At 49.8% G+C, this 17,405-nt stretch overlaps 8 protein-coding genes across 8 annotated transcripts; 3 read left to right on the top strand and 5 right to left on the bottom strand.

The window, feature by feature from the left end:
- Window positions 1-66: 66 nt before the first annotated feature.
- M438DRAFT_238148 (uncharacterized protein) lies at window positions 67-1,171 on the top strand (the record flags this gene model as incomplete). Its single annotated transcript, XM_029899489.1, has 2 exons — window positions 67-419; window positions 466-1,171. Coding segments are annotated over 2 exons (1,059 nt in total), but the record flags the coding sequence as incomplete, so codon positions are not given.
- Window positions 1,172-2,132: 961 nt separating this feature from the next.
- On the bottom strand, window positions 2,133-5,248 carry M438DRAFT_361124 (WSC-domain-containing protein; the record flags this gene model as incomplete). Its single annotated transcript, XM_029907484.1, has 4 exons — window positions 2,133-2,292; window positions 2,353-4,180; window positions 4,238-4,463; window positions 5,132-5,248. 4 exons carry the CDS (start codon window positions 5,246-5,248, stop codon window positions 2,133-2,135), a joined length of 2,331 nt encoding a protein of 776 aa, XP_029765850.1.
- A 1,716-nt stretch (window positions 5,249-6,964) lies between these two features.
- On the bottom strand, window positions 6,965-8,022 carry M438DRAFT_401730 (uncharacterized protein; the record flags this gene model as incomplete). The annotated part of the gene is made up of 2 exons (XM_029909559.1): window positions 6,965-7,745; window positions 7,799-8,022. 2 exons carry the CDS (start codon window positions 8,020-8,022, stop codon window positions 6,965-6,967), a joined length of 1,005 nt encoding a protein of 334 aa, XP_029765851.1.
- Window positions 8,023-8,528: 506 nt separating this feature from the next.
- On the top strand, window positions 8,529-9,122 carry M438DRAFT_370777 (uncharacterized protein; the record flags this gene model as incomplete). The annotated part of the gene is made up of 1 exon (XM_029908211.1): window positions 8,529-9,122. One exon carries the CDS (start codon window positions 8,529-8,531, stop codon window positions 9,120-9,122), a length of 594 nt encoding a protein of 197 aa, XP_029765852.1.
- Window positions 9,123-9,579: 457 nt separating this feature from the next.
- On the top strand, window positions 9,580-11,202 carry M438DRAFT_370778 (MFS general substrate transporter; the record flags this gene model as incomplete). Its single annotated transcript, XM_029908212.1, has 2 exons — window positions 9,580-9,789; window positions 9,844-11,202. The coding sequence occupies 2 exons, from the start codon at window positions 9,580-9,582 to the stop codon at window positions 11,200-11,202; spliced, it is 1,569 nt and encodes a 522-aa protein (XP_029765853.1).
- Window positions 11,203-11,417: 215 nt separating this feature from the next.
- M438DRAFT_361128 (putative MFS monosaccharide transporter) lies at window positions 11,418-13,734 on the bottom strand (the record flags this gene model as incomplete). The annotated part of the gene is made up of 13 exons (XM_029907485.1): window positions 11,418-11,606; window positions 11,657-11,730; window positions 11,832-11,977; window positions 12,035-12,174; window positions 12,228-12,357; window positions 12,405-12,414; window positions 12,462-12,498; window positions 12,690-12,704; window positions 12,759-13,081; window positions 13,137-13,242; window positions 13,289-13,479; window positions 13,536-13,597; window positions 13,647-13,734. 13 exons carry the CDS (start codon window positions 13,732-13,734, stop codon window positions 11,450-11,452), a joined length of 1,479 nt encoding a protein of 492 aa, XP_029765854.1. The 3' UTR covers window positions 11,418-11,449.
- A 447-nt stretch (window positions 13,735-14,181) lies between these two features.
- Window positions 14,182-14,681, bottom strand: M438DRAFT_361129 (uncharacterized protein). The gene is made up of 2 exons (XM_029907486.1): window positions 14,507-14,681; window positions 14,182-14,458 (listed from the first exon to the last, which is right to left on the bottom strand). Exons 1-2 carry the CDS (start codon window positions 14,647-14,649, stop codon window positions 14,380-14,382), a joined length of 222 nt encoding a protein of 73 aa, XP_029765855.1. The 5' UTR covers window positions 14,650-14,681; the 3' UTR covers window positions 14,182-14,379.
- Window positions 14,682-15,326: 645 nt separating this feature from the next.
- On the bottom strand, window positions 15,327-17,132 carry M438DRAFT_11411 (uncharacterized protein). Its single transcript, XM_029898718.1, has one exon. The coding sequence runs from the start codon at window positions 16,925-16,927 to the stop codon at window positions 15,476-15,478; it is 1,452 nt and encodes a 483-aa protein (XP_029765856.1). The 5' UTR covers window positions 16,928-17,132; the 3' UTR covers window positions 15,327-15,475.
- Window positions 17,133-17,405: the final 273 nt, after the last annotated feature.

Here is a 17,405-nt window from a genome sequence, read left to right on the forward strand (position 1 = left end):
CCTTCGCCTGAAGAAGCTCCACATGCAGACGTCGCCGGCACTTCGTCATCGGCTCTACCTCTGCCTCCATCCTTGACAGTGCGTAGCCGTTTGTCGACCAAGACGACTCCTTCGGTCTCCGATGGAGCTTCGCCCGTCGAGCCATTGCTCCCCCGTCGGCGCTCCTCGCTGCTTTCCTTCTCGAGCTTGGATGACACGCGACACACAGCGGGCGACTTTATTCGACCCAGCCTAGGCCTCGACGATGACAATACCATTATCCTCGAGGATCCATCCCACTGGCACAGCTCGCCGCTTGCTTTCGCCGTCCTGCCCGCCCTGGCTGGCCTCTTCTTCACCAATGGAAGTGCTTTCGTCACAGACATCTGTCTGCTCGGTCTGGCTGCTCTGTTTCTCAATTGGAGTGTCAGATTGCCATGGTCGGTCCGCTCCTTCCCGCCTCGTTTCTTATGCTGACAGGACCAGGGATTGGTACCGCTCAGCCCAAGCTCAAGTCTCGCTCGACCAGCTAAACAGCCCTTCATTGCTACCACAAGACTTGGACGAACATGATCAACAACGCCGCTCACCCGACAATCCACACATCAGTGAAGAGCAGGAAGATGCCGCTGCCAACCTCCGTCAACACGAGCTTCTCGCTTTGGTCTCCACCTTCCTGTTCCCTGCATTGGCCGCCTACCTGCTCCATGTCATTCGTGGCCAGCTCTCGCGTCCCTCGGAAGGTTTGGTGTCAGACTACAACTTGACTATCTTTCTCTTGGCTGCGGAGATACGTCCCGTCAGACAACTGATTCGACTCTTCACCAATCGTACTATTCATCTACAACGTGTCGTTCGCGGCGGTCTCGACCCTGCTGCACTTAGTAAAAAGGACAAGGCCATCACAGATCTCGCTTCACGCTTGGTCCTCCTTGAAGACAAGTTCGGCGACCAGCTGTCATCTCCCGGTGTTTCGATTGTTCAAAAGGATGAAGTCACCGCTCTCTCAAGCGACATTAGGAAGCGTTACGAACCTCGTCTTGAGGCATTGGAGCGCGCTGTCAGGAGATATGAGAAGCGAGCCACGACTCTGACTTTGCTTACCGAACAAAGATTGCAGTCCTTGGAAAATCGCTTACAGGATGCTCTGAGCTTAGCCGCTGTTGCTGCTCAGTCGTCGAGTAAGCCTGGAATTATTGCTACAATGTTATCCACCCTAGCAAAGACCCTCGCAGTTCCCTTGGAGTTTGCCTGGTCACTATTCATATGGCCTTTGAAGATTACAGAGTCAGTGCTGAACAAGGCGGGCGTTTTGGTCATGGGTCCAGCAAATCCTCCTCAACGCCGCAGTGACTCCAAGGGACCTAGGCCGAGGTCTGATAAGAAAAAGGATGATTCGTATTTCTCGCGGCATTATTGAGGAATTTTCGATAATGGGACTTCTTCGAATTGGTATGCATTATCTCCTATTCACGATTTTACGACCTGTATGAAAACGCTCGAAATCCTTCTAGTTTTTTGTTTCTTCCATTTATTGTGTCTTCTTCAACATGTCTCGTGTCTCCGTCTGGCTGACTCGTCAGCAGAGTTTTGTTTTGGGGGTGACCCTGGTCAAATACATATCATCTCGACAATTTTGAACATGTTGACCTGAGTGTGTACCATACCCATAGACATTATTCGATGTAAGCCTGAAAGTTGTCTCCACCAGAGATGGGGCATTGGCCCGCTTACACATTGGTGAATGGTTGCAATAACTCCTTATGTCTGCTCATAGATGTCGAAGCACAGAACACCCTTGTCAAGAGCAAGGCTCCGGTAAAGAGAAGGAAGTCAAGCTTGTCGGACTGCGTCACGAACAACTTGGAAATCGTTTAACATCATTTCAGATGGAGCATTTGACGGCAACAGCTTCCTAGAAGACAACTCGGCTCAACACTAAGATGTGTAAAAATGTGCATTCGGATAAGATTATGAAAGCACGCTAAGGTCATCTAGCAGTAACAAAAGAAAAAAGACACACCTCTTTTCCAAAATCTGCGCCGTGCTGCTTGTCTATGTAAAGCTCACCGACATCGAGGACTCCCCCAGCAAAAAAGACCAAAGAAACGAGAAACGAGATATCATCAAATCATAGCATGCTGTTAACCAGCTTAAAGTGCCGAAGCATAGTAAAGGTTGAGCAGATTGCCCGCACCACAGAACTGGTACTTATTGCCGGGACATAGCATGAGCTTTGAGGTGTCGCATTTGATTGTCGTGGCTCCTGTTTCCACTTGAGAGCCACAGTAGCATTGTGAGCCATATTCAATACTGCAGTCCTGTTAGTATGAGGTCAAAAAGAGAGGGACAAGGTATCAAGAGAACACTTACCCAGCAAATCTGAAGTTCTTGCCCAAGCAATACTTGATACACTTCTCGACGGTCATGTCGGTGGCAGTGGTACTGCCGCCCTTGAGGGCTCTTCCACCGGTAGTGGGTTCTTGCACACAGCCCTTGCTGTTATACTTGCCCACGTTAGGAACAATCTGTACCGGCTTGTATGCAGGATTGCTGTAGACGCTCAACGCGCCAGAGCCACCACAGACTTGCGAGAAGTTGCCAACGCAGCGGTAACGGCACTTGCTCAGACTGATATCGGTCGCTGTGTCTACAATCTTGGCTCCGGAAGCGAGACCATTGCCGACATAGCACTCGTTGAAGTTCTCGAGACCATAGAAGGCAGTGTTCTTGGTCTCGGCGAGAGCGGCACATTGGGCGAGTGTCATGTTGGTATTGATCAACGTGCTGCTGTTCAATGCGCGACCACCGCTACCTTCGGTTGCACAACCTACGTAAGTCTTGTTGAATGGAGCAACGGGGACGGTGAGCTGAATGACAGACTTGGTCAAGTCGGTTGTGGGCTTGAAGGTAGGATCAGTGTTGTTGTACAGACTCATGTAAAAGGCACCACCGCAAATTTCGCTACGATTACCAGGGCAGAAAATGTTGCAGCCCTTGGTAAAGTTCGCCTGGTTTGCAATGATGGCCGTCGGGTTGATAGCAAGATCACAGTAACACTGATTTCCATTTTCCAAACCAGAGTATTGGTAGCCACGCTTGGTGCAGTAAGTTTGACAGTACTCTACAGTCATTCCGGTCAGTGTCGTGGACAGTGCATTCAAAGTTCTGAATCCGTTGTTGACGTAGGAGTCGTTTCCGCAGCCCACGACTTTGTTGAACTTGTTACCAAACTCAGTACCAATACTGGGGTTGAAGGTGGGTCTTGGGGTCGAATCGACAGTTCTGCTGATACTGGCTTGAGGCACGCTAGCAGGGCACTCCATGTCGGCCGCTGTAGCAGCACCTGGTCCATCCGTAACACGAATGCATCCAGGAAGCTTGTCAATCATGCCAGTGGCCCGTTCGTTGATTTGAGGTGGTCGGATAGGGCAGTTCTGGGAGAATTGAGGGTTCCAGTGCTTGAGGAGCGCTGGACAGTCATCAATGGTACCAGAATCGTCTTGTCCATCGACAAGGCAGGTAGCTATAGCGTCCTTGAGTACGTCGTCATTCCAGCCGTTCTGGAAATCGCCGTGGAAGCCATATCCTGTGGGATCACCTTGTGAGAAGACGAAGCGACCGCCGTCATTCAGGTTGGAGACCTTGGTTACTGCGTAGTTGGTCTCTAAGAACAGATGCGGGAATTGGTAGGGGTATCCAGGAGGACAGACACCGTTGTCAATCTGTGTCATATGTGCCACATGGCTGTTGTCGGCCTTGTACAAGTCTCGTCCATTCCAGCATGTCTGGAAGTGAATCTGTGCACGCAGACCGTTGATGCACACACGAGGGTCAGCGGGTAAGTTGGGCGTCTCCGGACCACCCTTGGCTGACAAACAGGCGTAGCTGACGGCATCGGAGATAGGTCTGTTACGGTACTTGGAACTTCCCCAAGTCATGCCCGATTGATTGGCGGCTCTTAGTGCCTTGTTACCTGACAGCATCTGGAATCCTTTGGGGAAAGAGACAATGTCGTTGGCATTCTGACCACGAGCTAGGTAGTAGATGACACTTCCATCATGAGGAACCTCCTCAAAAGAGCCATTAGCATGTTGATAGTAGAGATTTGGTGTCCAGTAAGCAGATTTGTCTTCTGATACCTCGCAAGAGGTGCACTCTGAGTTGTAGAGACTATCGAAGGTTGCATTAACGCCGATGTCTGTACCAATCAGTTAGCCATGCCAAAGTTGGGGCAACTCCAGGACAGTTTACTCACTCGACCCGCCGACTATAGAATGACAATGAGCTGCCAATGCTCCTGGGTTGACAATAGGATCAATACGGCCGACTTGAATCTTTGCACAGTTGACACGGAAGAAAGCATTGACCCCACCAATGCTGGCAAAAGCCAGTGCGGCGACAGCGTTCTTGAGCTGCATCTTGTGTAATGACAGCAAGCGAGTGTTGAGACAGCGAGTTGACAGTGCTCCTTGTGCCGGGGCCTGTGTTTAAGTCAGCTACTCCCGGTAGTTCTTTGATAACCTTCTCGAATCCTGAGGAACAAAGTCGGCATGCCGAAATGACCGGACTTGGAACTCGGCGCCGACATGGCGGCAAGGAGACCGGGATGATTGGACTTGAACAAAGACATGTCTAAGGCTTCGGTCGAGCATCAAGGTCGGGAAGCAAGGAGTGATCCGAATTGTCTTTGTTCGTTCTCAGCGCCCATTTCTTGGGGAAGGAGCCAAGGTAAATCAGCACAAAGAGATGTCGAGTCGGGAAACATGTAGCGAAGTCCTTCAATAGCCTCGTGATGTCCGAAATTGGAATTCAAAGGTGGATTGGACATTTCTTGGGGCGTTTTGAGAGGAAGCAGGGACGAAGAAGGGGAAGCTTCCGCAAGGTACATTCCTTGAGAGCGTGAGGGACTCGATAGTACTCAACTACCGCTGCCACACTTGAGTATTGGCTTGCAATGGTAAGATCGTCTTGTCACTAGTCCGTATGTTTCAGTGGAATCGATGCCGGCCGTGTGTCTTCAAATTGAAGCATATCGTTTGCTCTTTTCAAAGTCGTGCCACTACTGAACAGCCAGGAAATCTTGGTCATGACGGTGAGTTCAGATCTTCGAGCTCTGCCTCGAGCCGTCTCAAACAACATTCAGAATTACACGTGCAGTGTTATCGGCGTCGCATCCGTCGTCCTTGAGGGCAAAATGCTCATCCCTGATGCTGAGAGCAAGGGCTGAAACATCAGCGCCATAGGTGTCAGATGTCGAGTGTGACATGGCCACTGGGAGCGGTGTCTCTTCTTGATCTCTTTGGACAGCTACATCAAGATTAGATTGATTGTGCCTTTTGACTGCTATTCTTCAAGGCGCCTTGTCAGGCTGAGAGTTCGGTTCCGGTGCGATTTCTCAGCCCATACATCCAAGTTATACCAGGGCATCGTTCCCCTGACTCCCTGATCCATTCCCTCAACAACAGCTACTTCTCCGATCGCAAGAAGCACAAAAAGAGCAAAAGAAATATTGAAAGCGGCGGGATTCGAACCCACGCAACTTACGTTACCAGGAGACTCATTTGATAGAGAAGCTTTTGATCGCTTGAATCTGGCGCCATAACCACTCGGCCACGCTTCCGGTTGATGGAAGATGCTTCTGCTGGTATGACCTATGTTTCACGTTGTTTCAGGACCAAGGCTTCAACAGCAGAAGCACAGGACCAGTCTGGTGGCCAACAAGATGCATGGCTGCACTTTTGTTGTATCAGACATAAGTAAGACTGGGGAAAAGATCCTGGAACCATGCTACACATGCCTAGGGCAAAGATGAAGCCTTGACAGAGGGTGTAGGGAAAAAAAAAAGGAAATTGAAGTCAGACCAGTGGCGATGCTCTCATGACGTCGAGGTTGTTTGGCATTCGGAATGTAGAGGGCGGCCATAATCTCCAAACCCATTGGAGAAGTGGCACGGCTTGTCAATGGCATTGACAAAGTTGAACGGAAATCTGACGGACAAGTGACAGACTGGTTGCATGACCAAAAAGCTGTTTGAAGCGAGGAGGCGAATAGATGCGAGAAGCGCGACACTCGCGAGAACTGCGAGAGATACGAAGCTAGCCCGATTCATCGCGATTTTTCTTGTCCCTCGTGCACACGAGTTTTGGCCCATCGTGAATCAGGCTTCAGATGATGATTACACTTGCGCATGAGGAAGAGTGGCCAGTTCGTGGAGTGCTCAAGAGGAGTCCGTATTGTACTGCGTGCAGGCCTCCAACCTCCAAGGATCGCAAGTGTCGAGACAGCGCGGAATTCGTGGTTGGGGCACGGGCCTTCTCAGCTGAGCTGGGCAAGTCTCTCAACGCGACCGGACCAGCTTCTCTGTACACCTACGCACCTCGACGAGCCTGTTTTCCGAGCAAACGATCGCCTTATATCAGCAAAACCCTGACCTCTTGAATTGTCAGAGACTTCTTACTACTGAAAGACATGTGGTGGCCTGCAGGGCAAGAGCAGTGGTTTCGCATTGCTGACTTTGATTCCACATGAGTCTGTCGCAGCTCACTGTTGAGGTCCGTATCCTGGCGCTTCCGCCACACACTGGAGCCATGCTCAAGCACCACGGCAAGCACACCCTCATGTGCAGAACGCGCACGCTTGCACCACAAAGATGTTTCACAAGATGAGCAAGAGCTTGGACGGGCATTGGAATACAATAGATCTTCCAGCATCAGAGCAATGTCCACCGAGAGCAGCATCCTTACGAACATCCACGTAGGCCCCTTTTTCGGTCAAAGGAAGGGAAACTCGACAAGAATACGACAAGAATATCCCACGCATCAGTCAGGCCTGATTTTTGTCAGCACAGCAAGATTCACATTCGCTCCCAACAATGAGATGAGGGATGCCCTCGACAAGTGCGCAATCACTCATTCATGTCTAAGACAGACCATGGGACAAAAGAGATAAGGTTAGGTAAGGATGGAACAGACGAAGTCTTATGCTATACTGTCTTCTCTTCGAGTGATGATCGCCGCGACGAAGATGACGATCTTGCTCCTCCCTTGTCAAAGTCGTCAAATGGGCAGTCCATTGTCTCGTTCTCGTCCTTGAGACACAGTTGATGGACCTCACTTGTCCCTACTTCGCCGTATTGTGTCAAGTCAGGACTGATGTCGATCTGGTCGTAATCCGCGAGCAACTTCCTGACTTTTCCTGTCGCGGACTTGCGTTTCTCCGGGGTGCTCATGAGGTTGTCAAGCACCCATTTTGGCTGTAATGCGACCAAAGGGACAGGAGCATGCCTGGACCACCTTCGTTGGTGTGCAGGCGTTAAGGCGACTGGGAAAAGAGGTATTCCGTCAAAGCAGAATGTCCACTTCTCATTCAACGTATCCTGAGGCACGTCTTTTGGCCAGGGTTTTGAGTCCCAAATTCTCAGTCCACGCAACATATCGAAGAACTCGTTGTTGTATTGCTCGACAGTCTTTAATGAGCCTTCGGTAGGCGCGCCCATGATGACTAGACTGGTGTTTGGCCCGAGCGATTTCGAGACCTGCAGGTAAGCCCTTAGGGCAGGCGCGATGATTCGTACATTTCTGGGCTCTGACGGGTCGTCTGATTCCAAAAACACGTAGCGATGGTCTCCTGCTCGGTAGCCCATTGTCGCATATACGCAAGGGAACGTCTTGAGTCCACTGCCTTTGGCAAGGATTGTGGTCTTGAACTCCTCATACACCAAGCGCTGCCAAGCGTCCATGTCGAATTTCTCCTCGAGTTGCTCCCTAACACCCTGTCAGATCACTTGCCATACACTCTCGTGTTTGAACGGTCGTACTTCGTCAAGAGATTCTCAGAACCTTTTTGGATGATCTGCTCATTGGTTTCTTGTTGGTCGAGGTCCCCAGCTTGAGGGCCGCTTCCCTTCATCCCATTGGTGACATGGCGAAGTTGAGATGTGAAAGCTTCAATGTCTTTCCGTGCTTTGTAAGGCCTCAAAGCGACGATCGTGGCCACGCCGAAGCCGACAAAGAAGAAGATAATACTGAGAGCAAGCTGCATGTTGAGAATGGCCTTGTGACAGGGGCACTGGCAGCACACAAGTCACTTATCAAGTCTTGAATACAACCAAACGTATTCATGACGAGTGCAGGTGCATCGTTATGGATGTCATTCTTTGGTACACGCAAACAAAGATCTTGATGTCATGAATGCCATGCAATTCCATATCCAGCGTGGCTAAATACTCACGAGGCTTTAACAAACGTAACGGAATTGACGCTTGGGGGTTAGGCGGGGTTAGACTATGAGGCTCAAGTGCAACCGAGATGCCGAACCAACCATTTCGTCGCACAAACTCGCACGCCATGCACCCCACACCCCATGTTTAGATCTCAGGCACGTCGACGCAACGGCCAATGACGTGTCTAGGGTCTGTCGCATCGCAACGTTGACATCAATACTTGATATTACTGGCACGATGCACCGTCTGCTCTTTTCCAAAGCACAAGTCTCGAACTGCACACCAGCAACTCCGCACCGTCAGATTCCACAACAACGACCACACCATGACCGACAAGATCGAAATCACTCCTCGCACAGGCACCGCCTTTACACTGAACAAGGGACAGCGCTTGACCGTCATTGATCCAAAGGGCGTCCAGGTCTCCGACCTTGTAGCCTTCAACCGTCATGACCCCGAGGAGGTCATCAGCAACGGCAGAACGCTCGACTACGCAAGCAGAATATACCTTACTACTGGAGACCCGCTCTACTCCAATCGCAGCAATGTCATGCTCAAAATCGTAGCCGACAACTCTCCAGGCAAACACGATTTCTTGTTGACGCCTTGCTCGAAAGACACCTTTCGCATCATCTATGGCGACAAAGAGCCGCACCAAGGTTGCTTTGGTAACATAGCCGGTGCCATCGAACCCTTCGGCATCTCATCCGACCGCATACCGTGCGCCTTCAACTGTTTCATGAACGTCACAGTAGATTCGAATTCAGGCGAGCTCAAGGTCCTGCCGCCCATCACGAAGGCGGGAGACAGCATCGAATTCGTGGCAGAAATGGACCTGATCGTCGCACTGACTGCGTGTTCCGCGCTGCAGTCCAATGGCGGGTCGTTCAAGCCAATCCAATACAAAATCAGTGATTGAGCACGATTCGGATGTGGTACCTCCCGCGGAGGAATGCTTCGTCGTGGAATTTAGATCTTACCCCATAGGGCGATCATGTCTCAGATTGATCTGTCACCCAGGAAAGTCGATCTGGGGCGGAGAATACTTCGGCGTCATCGAAGTGCCAAATGGTTAGAATTCCACAGTTCCGAAAACGTTCAACGCTTGACTTTAACCAAGAATCATAAACAGTTCTTTGATCTCTTGATCCCTTCGTTCTTGTCGTATAGAGGTCGAGTGCGAGTGGCCACAATGACGCGTTCAAGTGATGATTCATGTCTGATTGTCTCAGGTCTACTATTAACAAGCAAAGCAGTCCTTGAGCATTCCAGGCAAATTTTCTAGGTCATCAGCAAGTACGATGTCAACCGGGTCTTCGCTATCGAGTTGAATTTCTCGACCCTTTCCTTTCGTATTACTAGAGACAGGCTCCGCCATGACTTCACTCAACTCCCCTTCTAGAACGCGGGAGAGTACCGACAACTTGCTTGAGCAACATGGTTGTCACCTTGAGGATGGAAACACAGTATGCTGGAACGATGACAGCAAAGATCACCCCAGGAATTGGAGCCTTTTCGCAAAATGTTACACGACTGTCGTCATCTGTTGGGTCGAACTATACATGACTGGTATAAGTTCAGCGGGAGTAAGTTTTATCCTACCCTTTTGCACCATGACAGCTAGTCTAATCAAACTCAAGACTGCAGCATCTAATTCTGCTCGCATGGAATATGACATGAGCAGAACACTCGGTGTCTTTGCTTTTGTCACGATGTACTTGCTCGGACAGACTGTTGGTGGCATAGTCTGCTCTCCAATATCCGAAACATTTGGCCGACGCACACTGTACATCGTGGCTTCCGCCATGTTCTGCATCTTCTCAGTGATCACGGCAGCTGTACCTTCATCTATCGCGGTGTACTTCGGTCGCTTCTTCCAAGGGCTCGCAGCCGCAGTCCCCGCCTGTGTAGCGTTCGGTAGCATTGAAGACATGTGGGCTGCTCAAATCCGAATCTGGGTAGTATACTGGTATACTGTCTCCGGCTTCGTCGGCCTTGTATTGGGGCCCATCTATTCGTCATACATCACTCAAGTATATGGGTGGCGTGTGGTCTTTTACGTGTCCGCCATAGTAGCTGCAATTTCTACTGTCTTGTCTTTCTTCATGAAGGAGACAAAGGCCACCCAGCTCCTGCAAACCAAGGTCGACGCCATTCATTCAAAGACTGGCCGTGATGATCTAAACGGGCCGTCGTCCTCCGAAGGATTCTCTGTCAAGTCATTCGTCAAGGACTCAATGTTCCGACCTCTTCAGTTCCTGGCTACAGAGCCTATTGTTTTTTTCTGCTCTGCACTTTGCGCCATCGCCTTTGGACTTATCTATGGTCTTACAGAAGGCCTGACAGTCTCTTACACCAATCCTCCTTTCGACAACACCTTCTCAGAAACTTCTTCGTCATTGGCATTCATTGCTATCCTCATCGGTATCCTTCTCGACATTTTGCCACGCTTCTACGATGACTATCTGTTCCGAAAGTTTCGCAAAGAGCATCGACGACTAGTGCCAGAGACCAAAATCCGATCATTCGCTCTAGCATGCCCTGCTCTTGCAATTGGTCTTTGGATCTTTGCCTGGACGATACCACCAAGAGTAACCAACGTTCACTGGATCGTCTCGATGATAGGTCTGGTCTTTGTCGGATTTGCCACGGCTGATCTCAGTTACGTACTTTTCGGCTACTGCACTGACTCGTATGGACAGTACGCTGCCTCAGCTGTATCATCCCTAAGCACGACACGCACCATTGCCGCTGCGGTGTTCCCGCTGTTTTCATATCAGATGTTCTCAGGGCTTGGTGCAAATATTGCTGCGACCATTCTGGCTGCAGTAGCGACCTTGTTCGCCTTCACTCCAATCGTATTTTTAAAGTACGGGCGCACACTGAGAAAGAAGAGCAAAGTGGCCGCTGATGATGAGGACTGTCTGGCAGAGGAGAACAAACACATGGATAATGATTCGGATGGAAAAGATGCAGAAAAGTCTTCCGAGAATGTATGAAAGTGTATAGCGACGCAGCGACGTCATTCCTTTGGACATGTCTAGCGACATACGACATGAACATGTACTGGACTAAGAGTTACAGACTAGTAGACCAAACAAATTCTTCTACAAACATTTTACTATCATGAGATTCCAAAATGCAGGCACGAAGCGTGGAAGGCAGCTGCCCTCTTCAAGATCTTTCTCCTTGAATGAGCGATATGTGGGGGCCTCGACGAGGTTTCTTCCGCGCATTTGCTGGTTCTCAAGGTCTCTTGTCATCAGAAACATCCTCCACGTGCTCTGACACATTCTTGTCTTCTGCAATGGCTTCTTCGATAGCAATATCCCTCTCTGTCAAAGTCACAACTTTGTCACCAAACGCAGCGGCTATTTCTTCCAACGTCTTCCGTCTCGTCTCGCTTGTCTTGTGTCAGTAGAGGTTTCCCAAACAGAAGAGATGTGGGCTTACGGGAAGTATAGATATGCTATGATCAAGAAGAACAGCGAGCATCCTACGAAAACATAATAGTAATTCTCTCGTATCTGTGGTTGTCAGCACAATCCTAGATCGAGAGGTCCTTGAAGGAGACTGTGGAAGGAACGAATTGTGACAGTCAAGTCGTGCGCCTTCCCTGCAAACTTACATGAGAGAATGCACTAGGTCCTGCCTCGGTAATGCCAACATTGACAATAAAGTGCGAGGCCGCAGCGAGACCCATGACTCGGCTTCGAAGCGCAATCGGCAGCACCTCCGCTCCATAGAGCCATGTCGTGCTATTAAGCATACCATCTAGATTGGACACACATGTTAGAGAAATGTTACAGAGACATCGCTGAATAAACTCACAATAAATCACGACGAAAAGATAGATGCCGACAATTGCAAACCCCTTTCCGACCTGATTGTCTGTTTGTTGGAATTCGCGTTGCATCACGGCAGCATATATCTCGACCAGAACTATACCGCCGAGCCCAGTAAGAATCATTCTGAATTAGATTAGTAAAGCTGCAACTCTCGAAAAAGGGAAAGCCCGCCTCACTTTCGACGACCCCATTGATCGGTCAAGTAGGTTGTTGTAATGGCGTTCGAAAAGAATGCAACGGTGCCGTACACTCCGGCTAGAGCCAAAATCTGCTTGGAGTCGATACCAAGCGATTTGTATAGGATTGCTGGTTTCATCAGTATGGCCACCTTGTGTCTTTTGTGTTCAGCTCACTTTGGTAATACTGCTCAGTATTAGCTATGCCTTTCGAGAACACCAAGCTTAGCCTACCTGTATTACATTGACTCCTGTAAGACTGGTCATCGTCCTATAGAGAGACTTGTTAGCATGTTTTCTGCGAGGTCCGATCGTTGACGACCCCATGAGCTCCGGACGTGGACGGGCTCGACTTGGTCGTAGATTCAGTCTGGATCGTGTTTGCATTGAAGCATGTTGTCCTAGATGTAACCACGCGAGCCACTATGCATATCGTGCATAGGTCTCCCCGGCTTGACTTACTGTACTGCGATTGATCTGAGATGGTTAGTGGGCTTGAAGTCTAGAAGATAGAATCTACCATAAACTTACACAAGAGCACGATGCCTGAATAGTTTGAAGATTTCCTTGTAGGACTTGACTTCCCTCTCAACCTCATACTCAATCTGGGCTCGCATCAAGGAAAACTCCTGATATGCCGATTGAGGGTCGAGATCACGACGTATCTTGAGAAACTCTCGTCGAGCATCGTCTACCTTGCCAATACGCAGGAGTTGGCGAGGTGAATCGGGCATGAAAGTTGCGAGCCCACAGAAAAGAATTACCCCCCAAGGAACTTGCATTCCCAATGGCAACCTCCATTGCGTAGGTCCATAGGATGCGTAACTGCAAGCAAAGCCAACCCAGTTGGACATCTAGCTCACGAGGGTCAGCCGTCGTGCATGCAATGTACAAATGCTTACTGCGTACCATAGTTCCGAACGCAATACCACAACCAGAGATGCCTCCAATCAGACCTCTGTGCTCTGGCGAAGAGATTTCGGAAAGGTAGATTGGAACTGTTCCAACCAGACCACTGCTATTGTCAGCAAACATTCGAACAAATGACTGTTTCAACTCACCCAACAGCATAGCCAGCGAGAACTCTCCCAGCTAGAAACATCCCAATATTGACGCTGGCCGTCTGGATGACAGTGCCGATCGTTACGACCACACAAAGGGCTTGCATGAATCGGAGACGGCCTAGCCTGTCGCCCACAGCAGTTTGCGTCAGGGCTCCTAGTGCCTCACCTGCAATATAAACGGCGACGACCTAGTCGTGATCAGCTTATGATACATGGACGTACGAGATCTACCAACGATACTTACAGCGCCAGTAAGACCCTTTGATGGGTGGTTCATGTAATCAATCCAGCTTTGATGTGCAATCGCTGTTCGAAGATCAGTTTATGAGCTGATTGATGAACCGAAGCAACTCACTCGTCGTCGCAATGCCAGTGTCAAAGCCGAACAAGAATGTGCCGATGGCAGCGAATAGCGCTATGCCAAATGTGTACCACAAGCCCATCGTGAAGTTGATAAGGGATGTCAAGGAGGGTGAGGATGTCGAGTCGAGAGCAAAGGATGAGCGAACAAGCCGATAAAGACATTCGAATTCCTGCTCGTGACACTATGCATCCTGAATGATCATCTTCACCTCTTTTGGTTCTTTCGAAGATCCCCGCACTCCAGTTGTACTCATCTGTGGAGTTGTGGGGTGGTATGATCGGGAAGAACTCCGCTCGGCACAATGCGACGCGAGGAATCATGATGATCACTAGAAAGGAAGTGATCTGCAGTCGCAGAATTATACTCCTACGGATAGTAGTGATTCAAATAACGGCGGTTTTAACGATAGACCGAGTGGACGGCATCTGAGCTAAAGATGAACAGTCAGAAACATGACAAACTACCGCTCGGCACAGATGAACATGAGTATTATGTAGCCAATACCAGCATTACGCGTGGCAAAGATGGAAGGTAGGTATTTGCTAGATGTGGTTGAGAAAGCGTGTGCTTATTGAGTTACTTCCTCTTGAGGACGGTAAAGGTATGTGTGATGGTGGCCTCGCGTATCTATTCCTCATAGGCCTGGGAAAGGGCGTCCTTGGCTTCGTTATGCAGTGAAGCCATTTGCTTTTTCGAATCTTGGGTCGTCTTCAGCGTTGTGTGCTCATACTGCGATCTTGCCATATGCTAGTAGGGAAGCAATGAAAGGCCAGCCTAGAACTCCAGTTACGGCAGTGCTGTACCTAAGACGACTTAGTGGGCTGAAGGGTAACTACTTTCAAAATGCTCACCACACCACAGTCCATCCAACTCTGCGTGCTAGAATCTTCGCTGTGTATGGACTAGTAGGGCTGTTGAGGAAGCTTTGGGCCGTTGGATGTTGGAACGAAGACTTGATGCTGCGAAGGTTGCGCAAAGCCGCTGTTGGACGCATGATGATGTTGATAGTAAGTTGAGAGAACCAGGTTGGACTATGAAGCGAGTTGGGTATATATCAAGAGGGCCGAGAGGAAAGTATGTATGGAACTGAACAAACGTGTGGATTGGCCGGAGCGTGTGTTTCAACCCATGCTTATATGTACTTTACACATGTTCTTGCGATAGCATAGTATTGTTATGGATGAAGGGCCCTCACCGTTCTCTTCCGTTACCTGGACATAGCCCGAAAGAAGCCAATGCACTCTGTCAAAGGCCGAAGCATATTATGATGCACGATCAGGCATACACCGTGATGAGTCCTTGTGTCAGCAGCGATGGCGATATGCCGAGATTCTGCCGTTTCGGGGTTTGGTGCAAACAAAGGCAGTGCCCGACGTATTGACTCTCAGTGGTGTGATTCCCGAGGTTCCTCAAGGCCTTCGGTGCAACAATTGATCTCGCAATGTTTGAGACGACGCATTACACCGGACATGCCCGATCAGAGGTCGCAAGGCCCCAATTCCAAACTCCGGTCTGCGTCATGATCCAGGTGACCTGTTAAGCACTGCCTTCAATTTCCTCCTGAGGTCCCGAATCACACTGATACAGCTTCTGGTCTCGGAGATCGTTACAATGTTGTGGAAAGAGCAGATGGTCGAAACTTCCATTCTGAACGAGGAATCTTTGGTGCCAAGACTCGGATCTAGCCGTCCCTCATCAGAATGCAGGCCATGGGCAGGCAGGAGCGCGCTTCCAGGCGCTACTCATGGCCGTACAGATATAATTTTTCGACTGCTCGAAGGACGTCAACCATGGTCTCGGCGATTTTTGGAACACGAAGATCACCACGCCGCGTGAACGTGATAGACTTCTACCGGCATGGACCTGAAAGATGCAAACACAAGAGCTGCAAGGATGATACGACACATAACGTGAAGATAGAAGAATCCCACCCGGAGAATCGACATGGGTCCCGTCCACCGGAGAGCTATTTCTCTAAACAGCGTCGACACGAATGCTGAGACCGTGGAAAGAATCACACATGACTGCCAAAGCCATCTCTCAGCTGTCGTGGGGAAAGCGTAATTCCAAACACCAAGATGTACAGCAGAGAATATTGTCATCAGCGCACAAATCGGCAGTCGCCATCTCCAGAATCTGTAAAGGTCAATGTCCCACTTTAAGATTATTATCGGCGGTTTGACATGCGTTTGCTCGATGCTCCGTGTGTTGCTGGAGTTGGTCTCTCCAACAGAATGAAGAGAGTCCACAGGTTTGACATTCGTGTCGACCACACTGTCGGGAGCTGCGTGTTCATCTTCCAGTGGATCAGAGGTTGCTCTTGTAGGAACTGGATTTTGAGCGCGAGCAAAGCCAAGCAAACTATATGCATCGCGGCTGGACCATTCTTCCGGGCCGTCGATGTCGTACGTATCTTCCACTACCAGGGATTCGAATGTTTCTCTATCCTCTCGTTTCATCTCTGGAAGATCTATGAGACTGTACGTCAGAACATCCTTTGGCTTGTGCCACCAGAAAGGGCACTTCACAATAGCACAAATTGCGTATGCTATAGTGGTGATCTCTAAAGGTGTCAGAGGCAAGTGATTCCCTAATCGGTGCGCAGCAATCCACAGAGCCCAGAGAATATTGCATAAAGTGAAGGCCTGGCCCATACCTGCGGAGTCACTCTTGTCGTTTATTGCAGCCGCATTGAGTCCCCAAGAGCTTCGGGCGTCCCAAGCCACCATCCCTTTGTTGAGCATGAAAGCATACTGTTTTGGCCACAAGACACGGTTGCTGTTCTCGCCTGTTCTGTACCTGACACCGAGCATGCCAAGGTAAAAGGCTGTCACCAGTTTCATCTGACCATCCGTGGCTCCTTTTGTCTCGGTGATCAGGGTTCGCGCTTGCCAATATTCATGGATAGCCTCGAAGACAGATGCCCCAGGACACAAGACGTTCTTTGCTACTTGGTAGTACTTGTGGGTATACCAGAATTTAGCAGGCTTGAGTACACGAGGACGTGTCCCTGTCCAAGTGCATAGGAAAATTACAAACAGGTTGAACCAGAGAAGAAAAGCTGTGCCCCTAAATGGCGTCGAAGGCATCCAGCCAACCCTCTGCTGGGTCTGATGCGCTGCGTTGTGGGTAATGTCGCCGACACACTTGAACGTCCCGGCACTCGTATTTGTCGATAGTATGTCTTCGGAACACCTCAGAGCGCCAGTGTAGGCTGATGAAAACCAGGTGATAGCCTTGGGGAGCGTCCCCGTAGAGAGAACCACAGACATGGCTATAATAATCGGGTCTGTCGCTAGTGTTTGTACAACCCAGCTTGTTGTCTTGATTGCGTGGCGAGTCCCCGATTTTCATCTGGCTGGTAGTCTTGCTGCCTTTCTCCTGCGAGGGCGTCGGGGAAGATATTATAAATAATATTACAGAGAGTAGGCGGTTGTGTGCGCTGTTGACGTTGTGCATTAGATTTCGATGGGCGATGACTCTTTGAATCATCGACTCCTAATCGCTTCGGTCGTGACGGCTGACACATAACGATCTCTAGCCGTTGTACAGAAAACGCGGCGTTTGAGCATGGTATAGCGTGGCTATGAATCATCAGCAAGGGTCGTGTCGACGTCGGACTTCTTTCTACTTCAACACTTCTTATCACGGGGTAGATCTTGCAAAACTTGAGAAGGTCTTCAATGAGGCTCTGGCTTGGTCAGCCCAACATTGACCACCCACTTCTGCCATTCATTAGGCTCGCTAAAA

Source organism: Aureobasidium pullulans (genome assembly GCF_000721785.1).
Source record: "Aureobasidium pullulans EXF-150 unplaced genomic scaffold scaffold_1, whole genome shotgun sequence".
NCBI classification, from domain to species: domain Eukaryota; kingdom Fungi; phylum Ascomycota; class Dothideomycetes; order Dothideales; family Saccotheciaceae; genus Aureobasidium; species Aureobasidium pullulans.

What these genes read in the sequence shown, in the direction of transcription:
- M438DRAFT_11411 (XM_029898718.1), bottom strand. Translation starts at nt 16,927, where the DNA reads ATGTCTGTGGTTCTCTCTACGGGGACGCTCCCCAAGGCTATCACCTGG.
- M438DRAFT_361129 (XM_029907486.1), bottom strand. Translation starts at nt 14,649, where the DNA reads ATGCGTCCAACAGCGGCTTTGCGCAACCTTCGCAGCATCAAGTCTTCG. An exon ending in GTTGGATGGACTGTGGTGTG is followed by an intron (nt 14,459 to 14,506) that starts GTGAGCATTTTG and finishes AAGTCGTCTTAG; the next exon opens with GTACAGCACTGCCGTAACTG.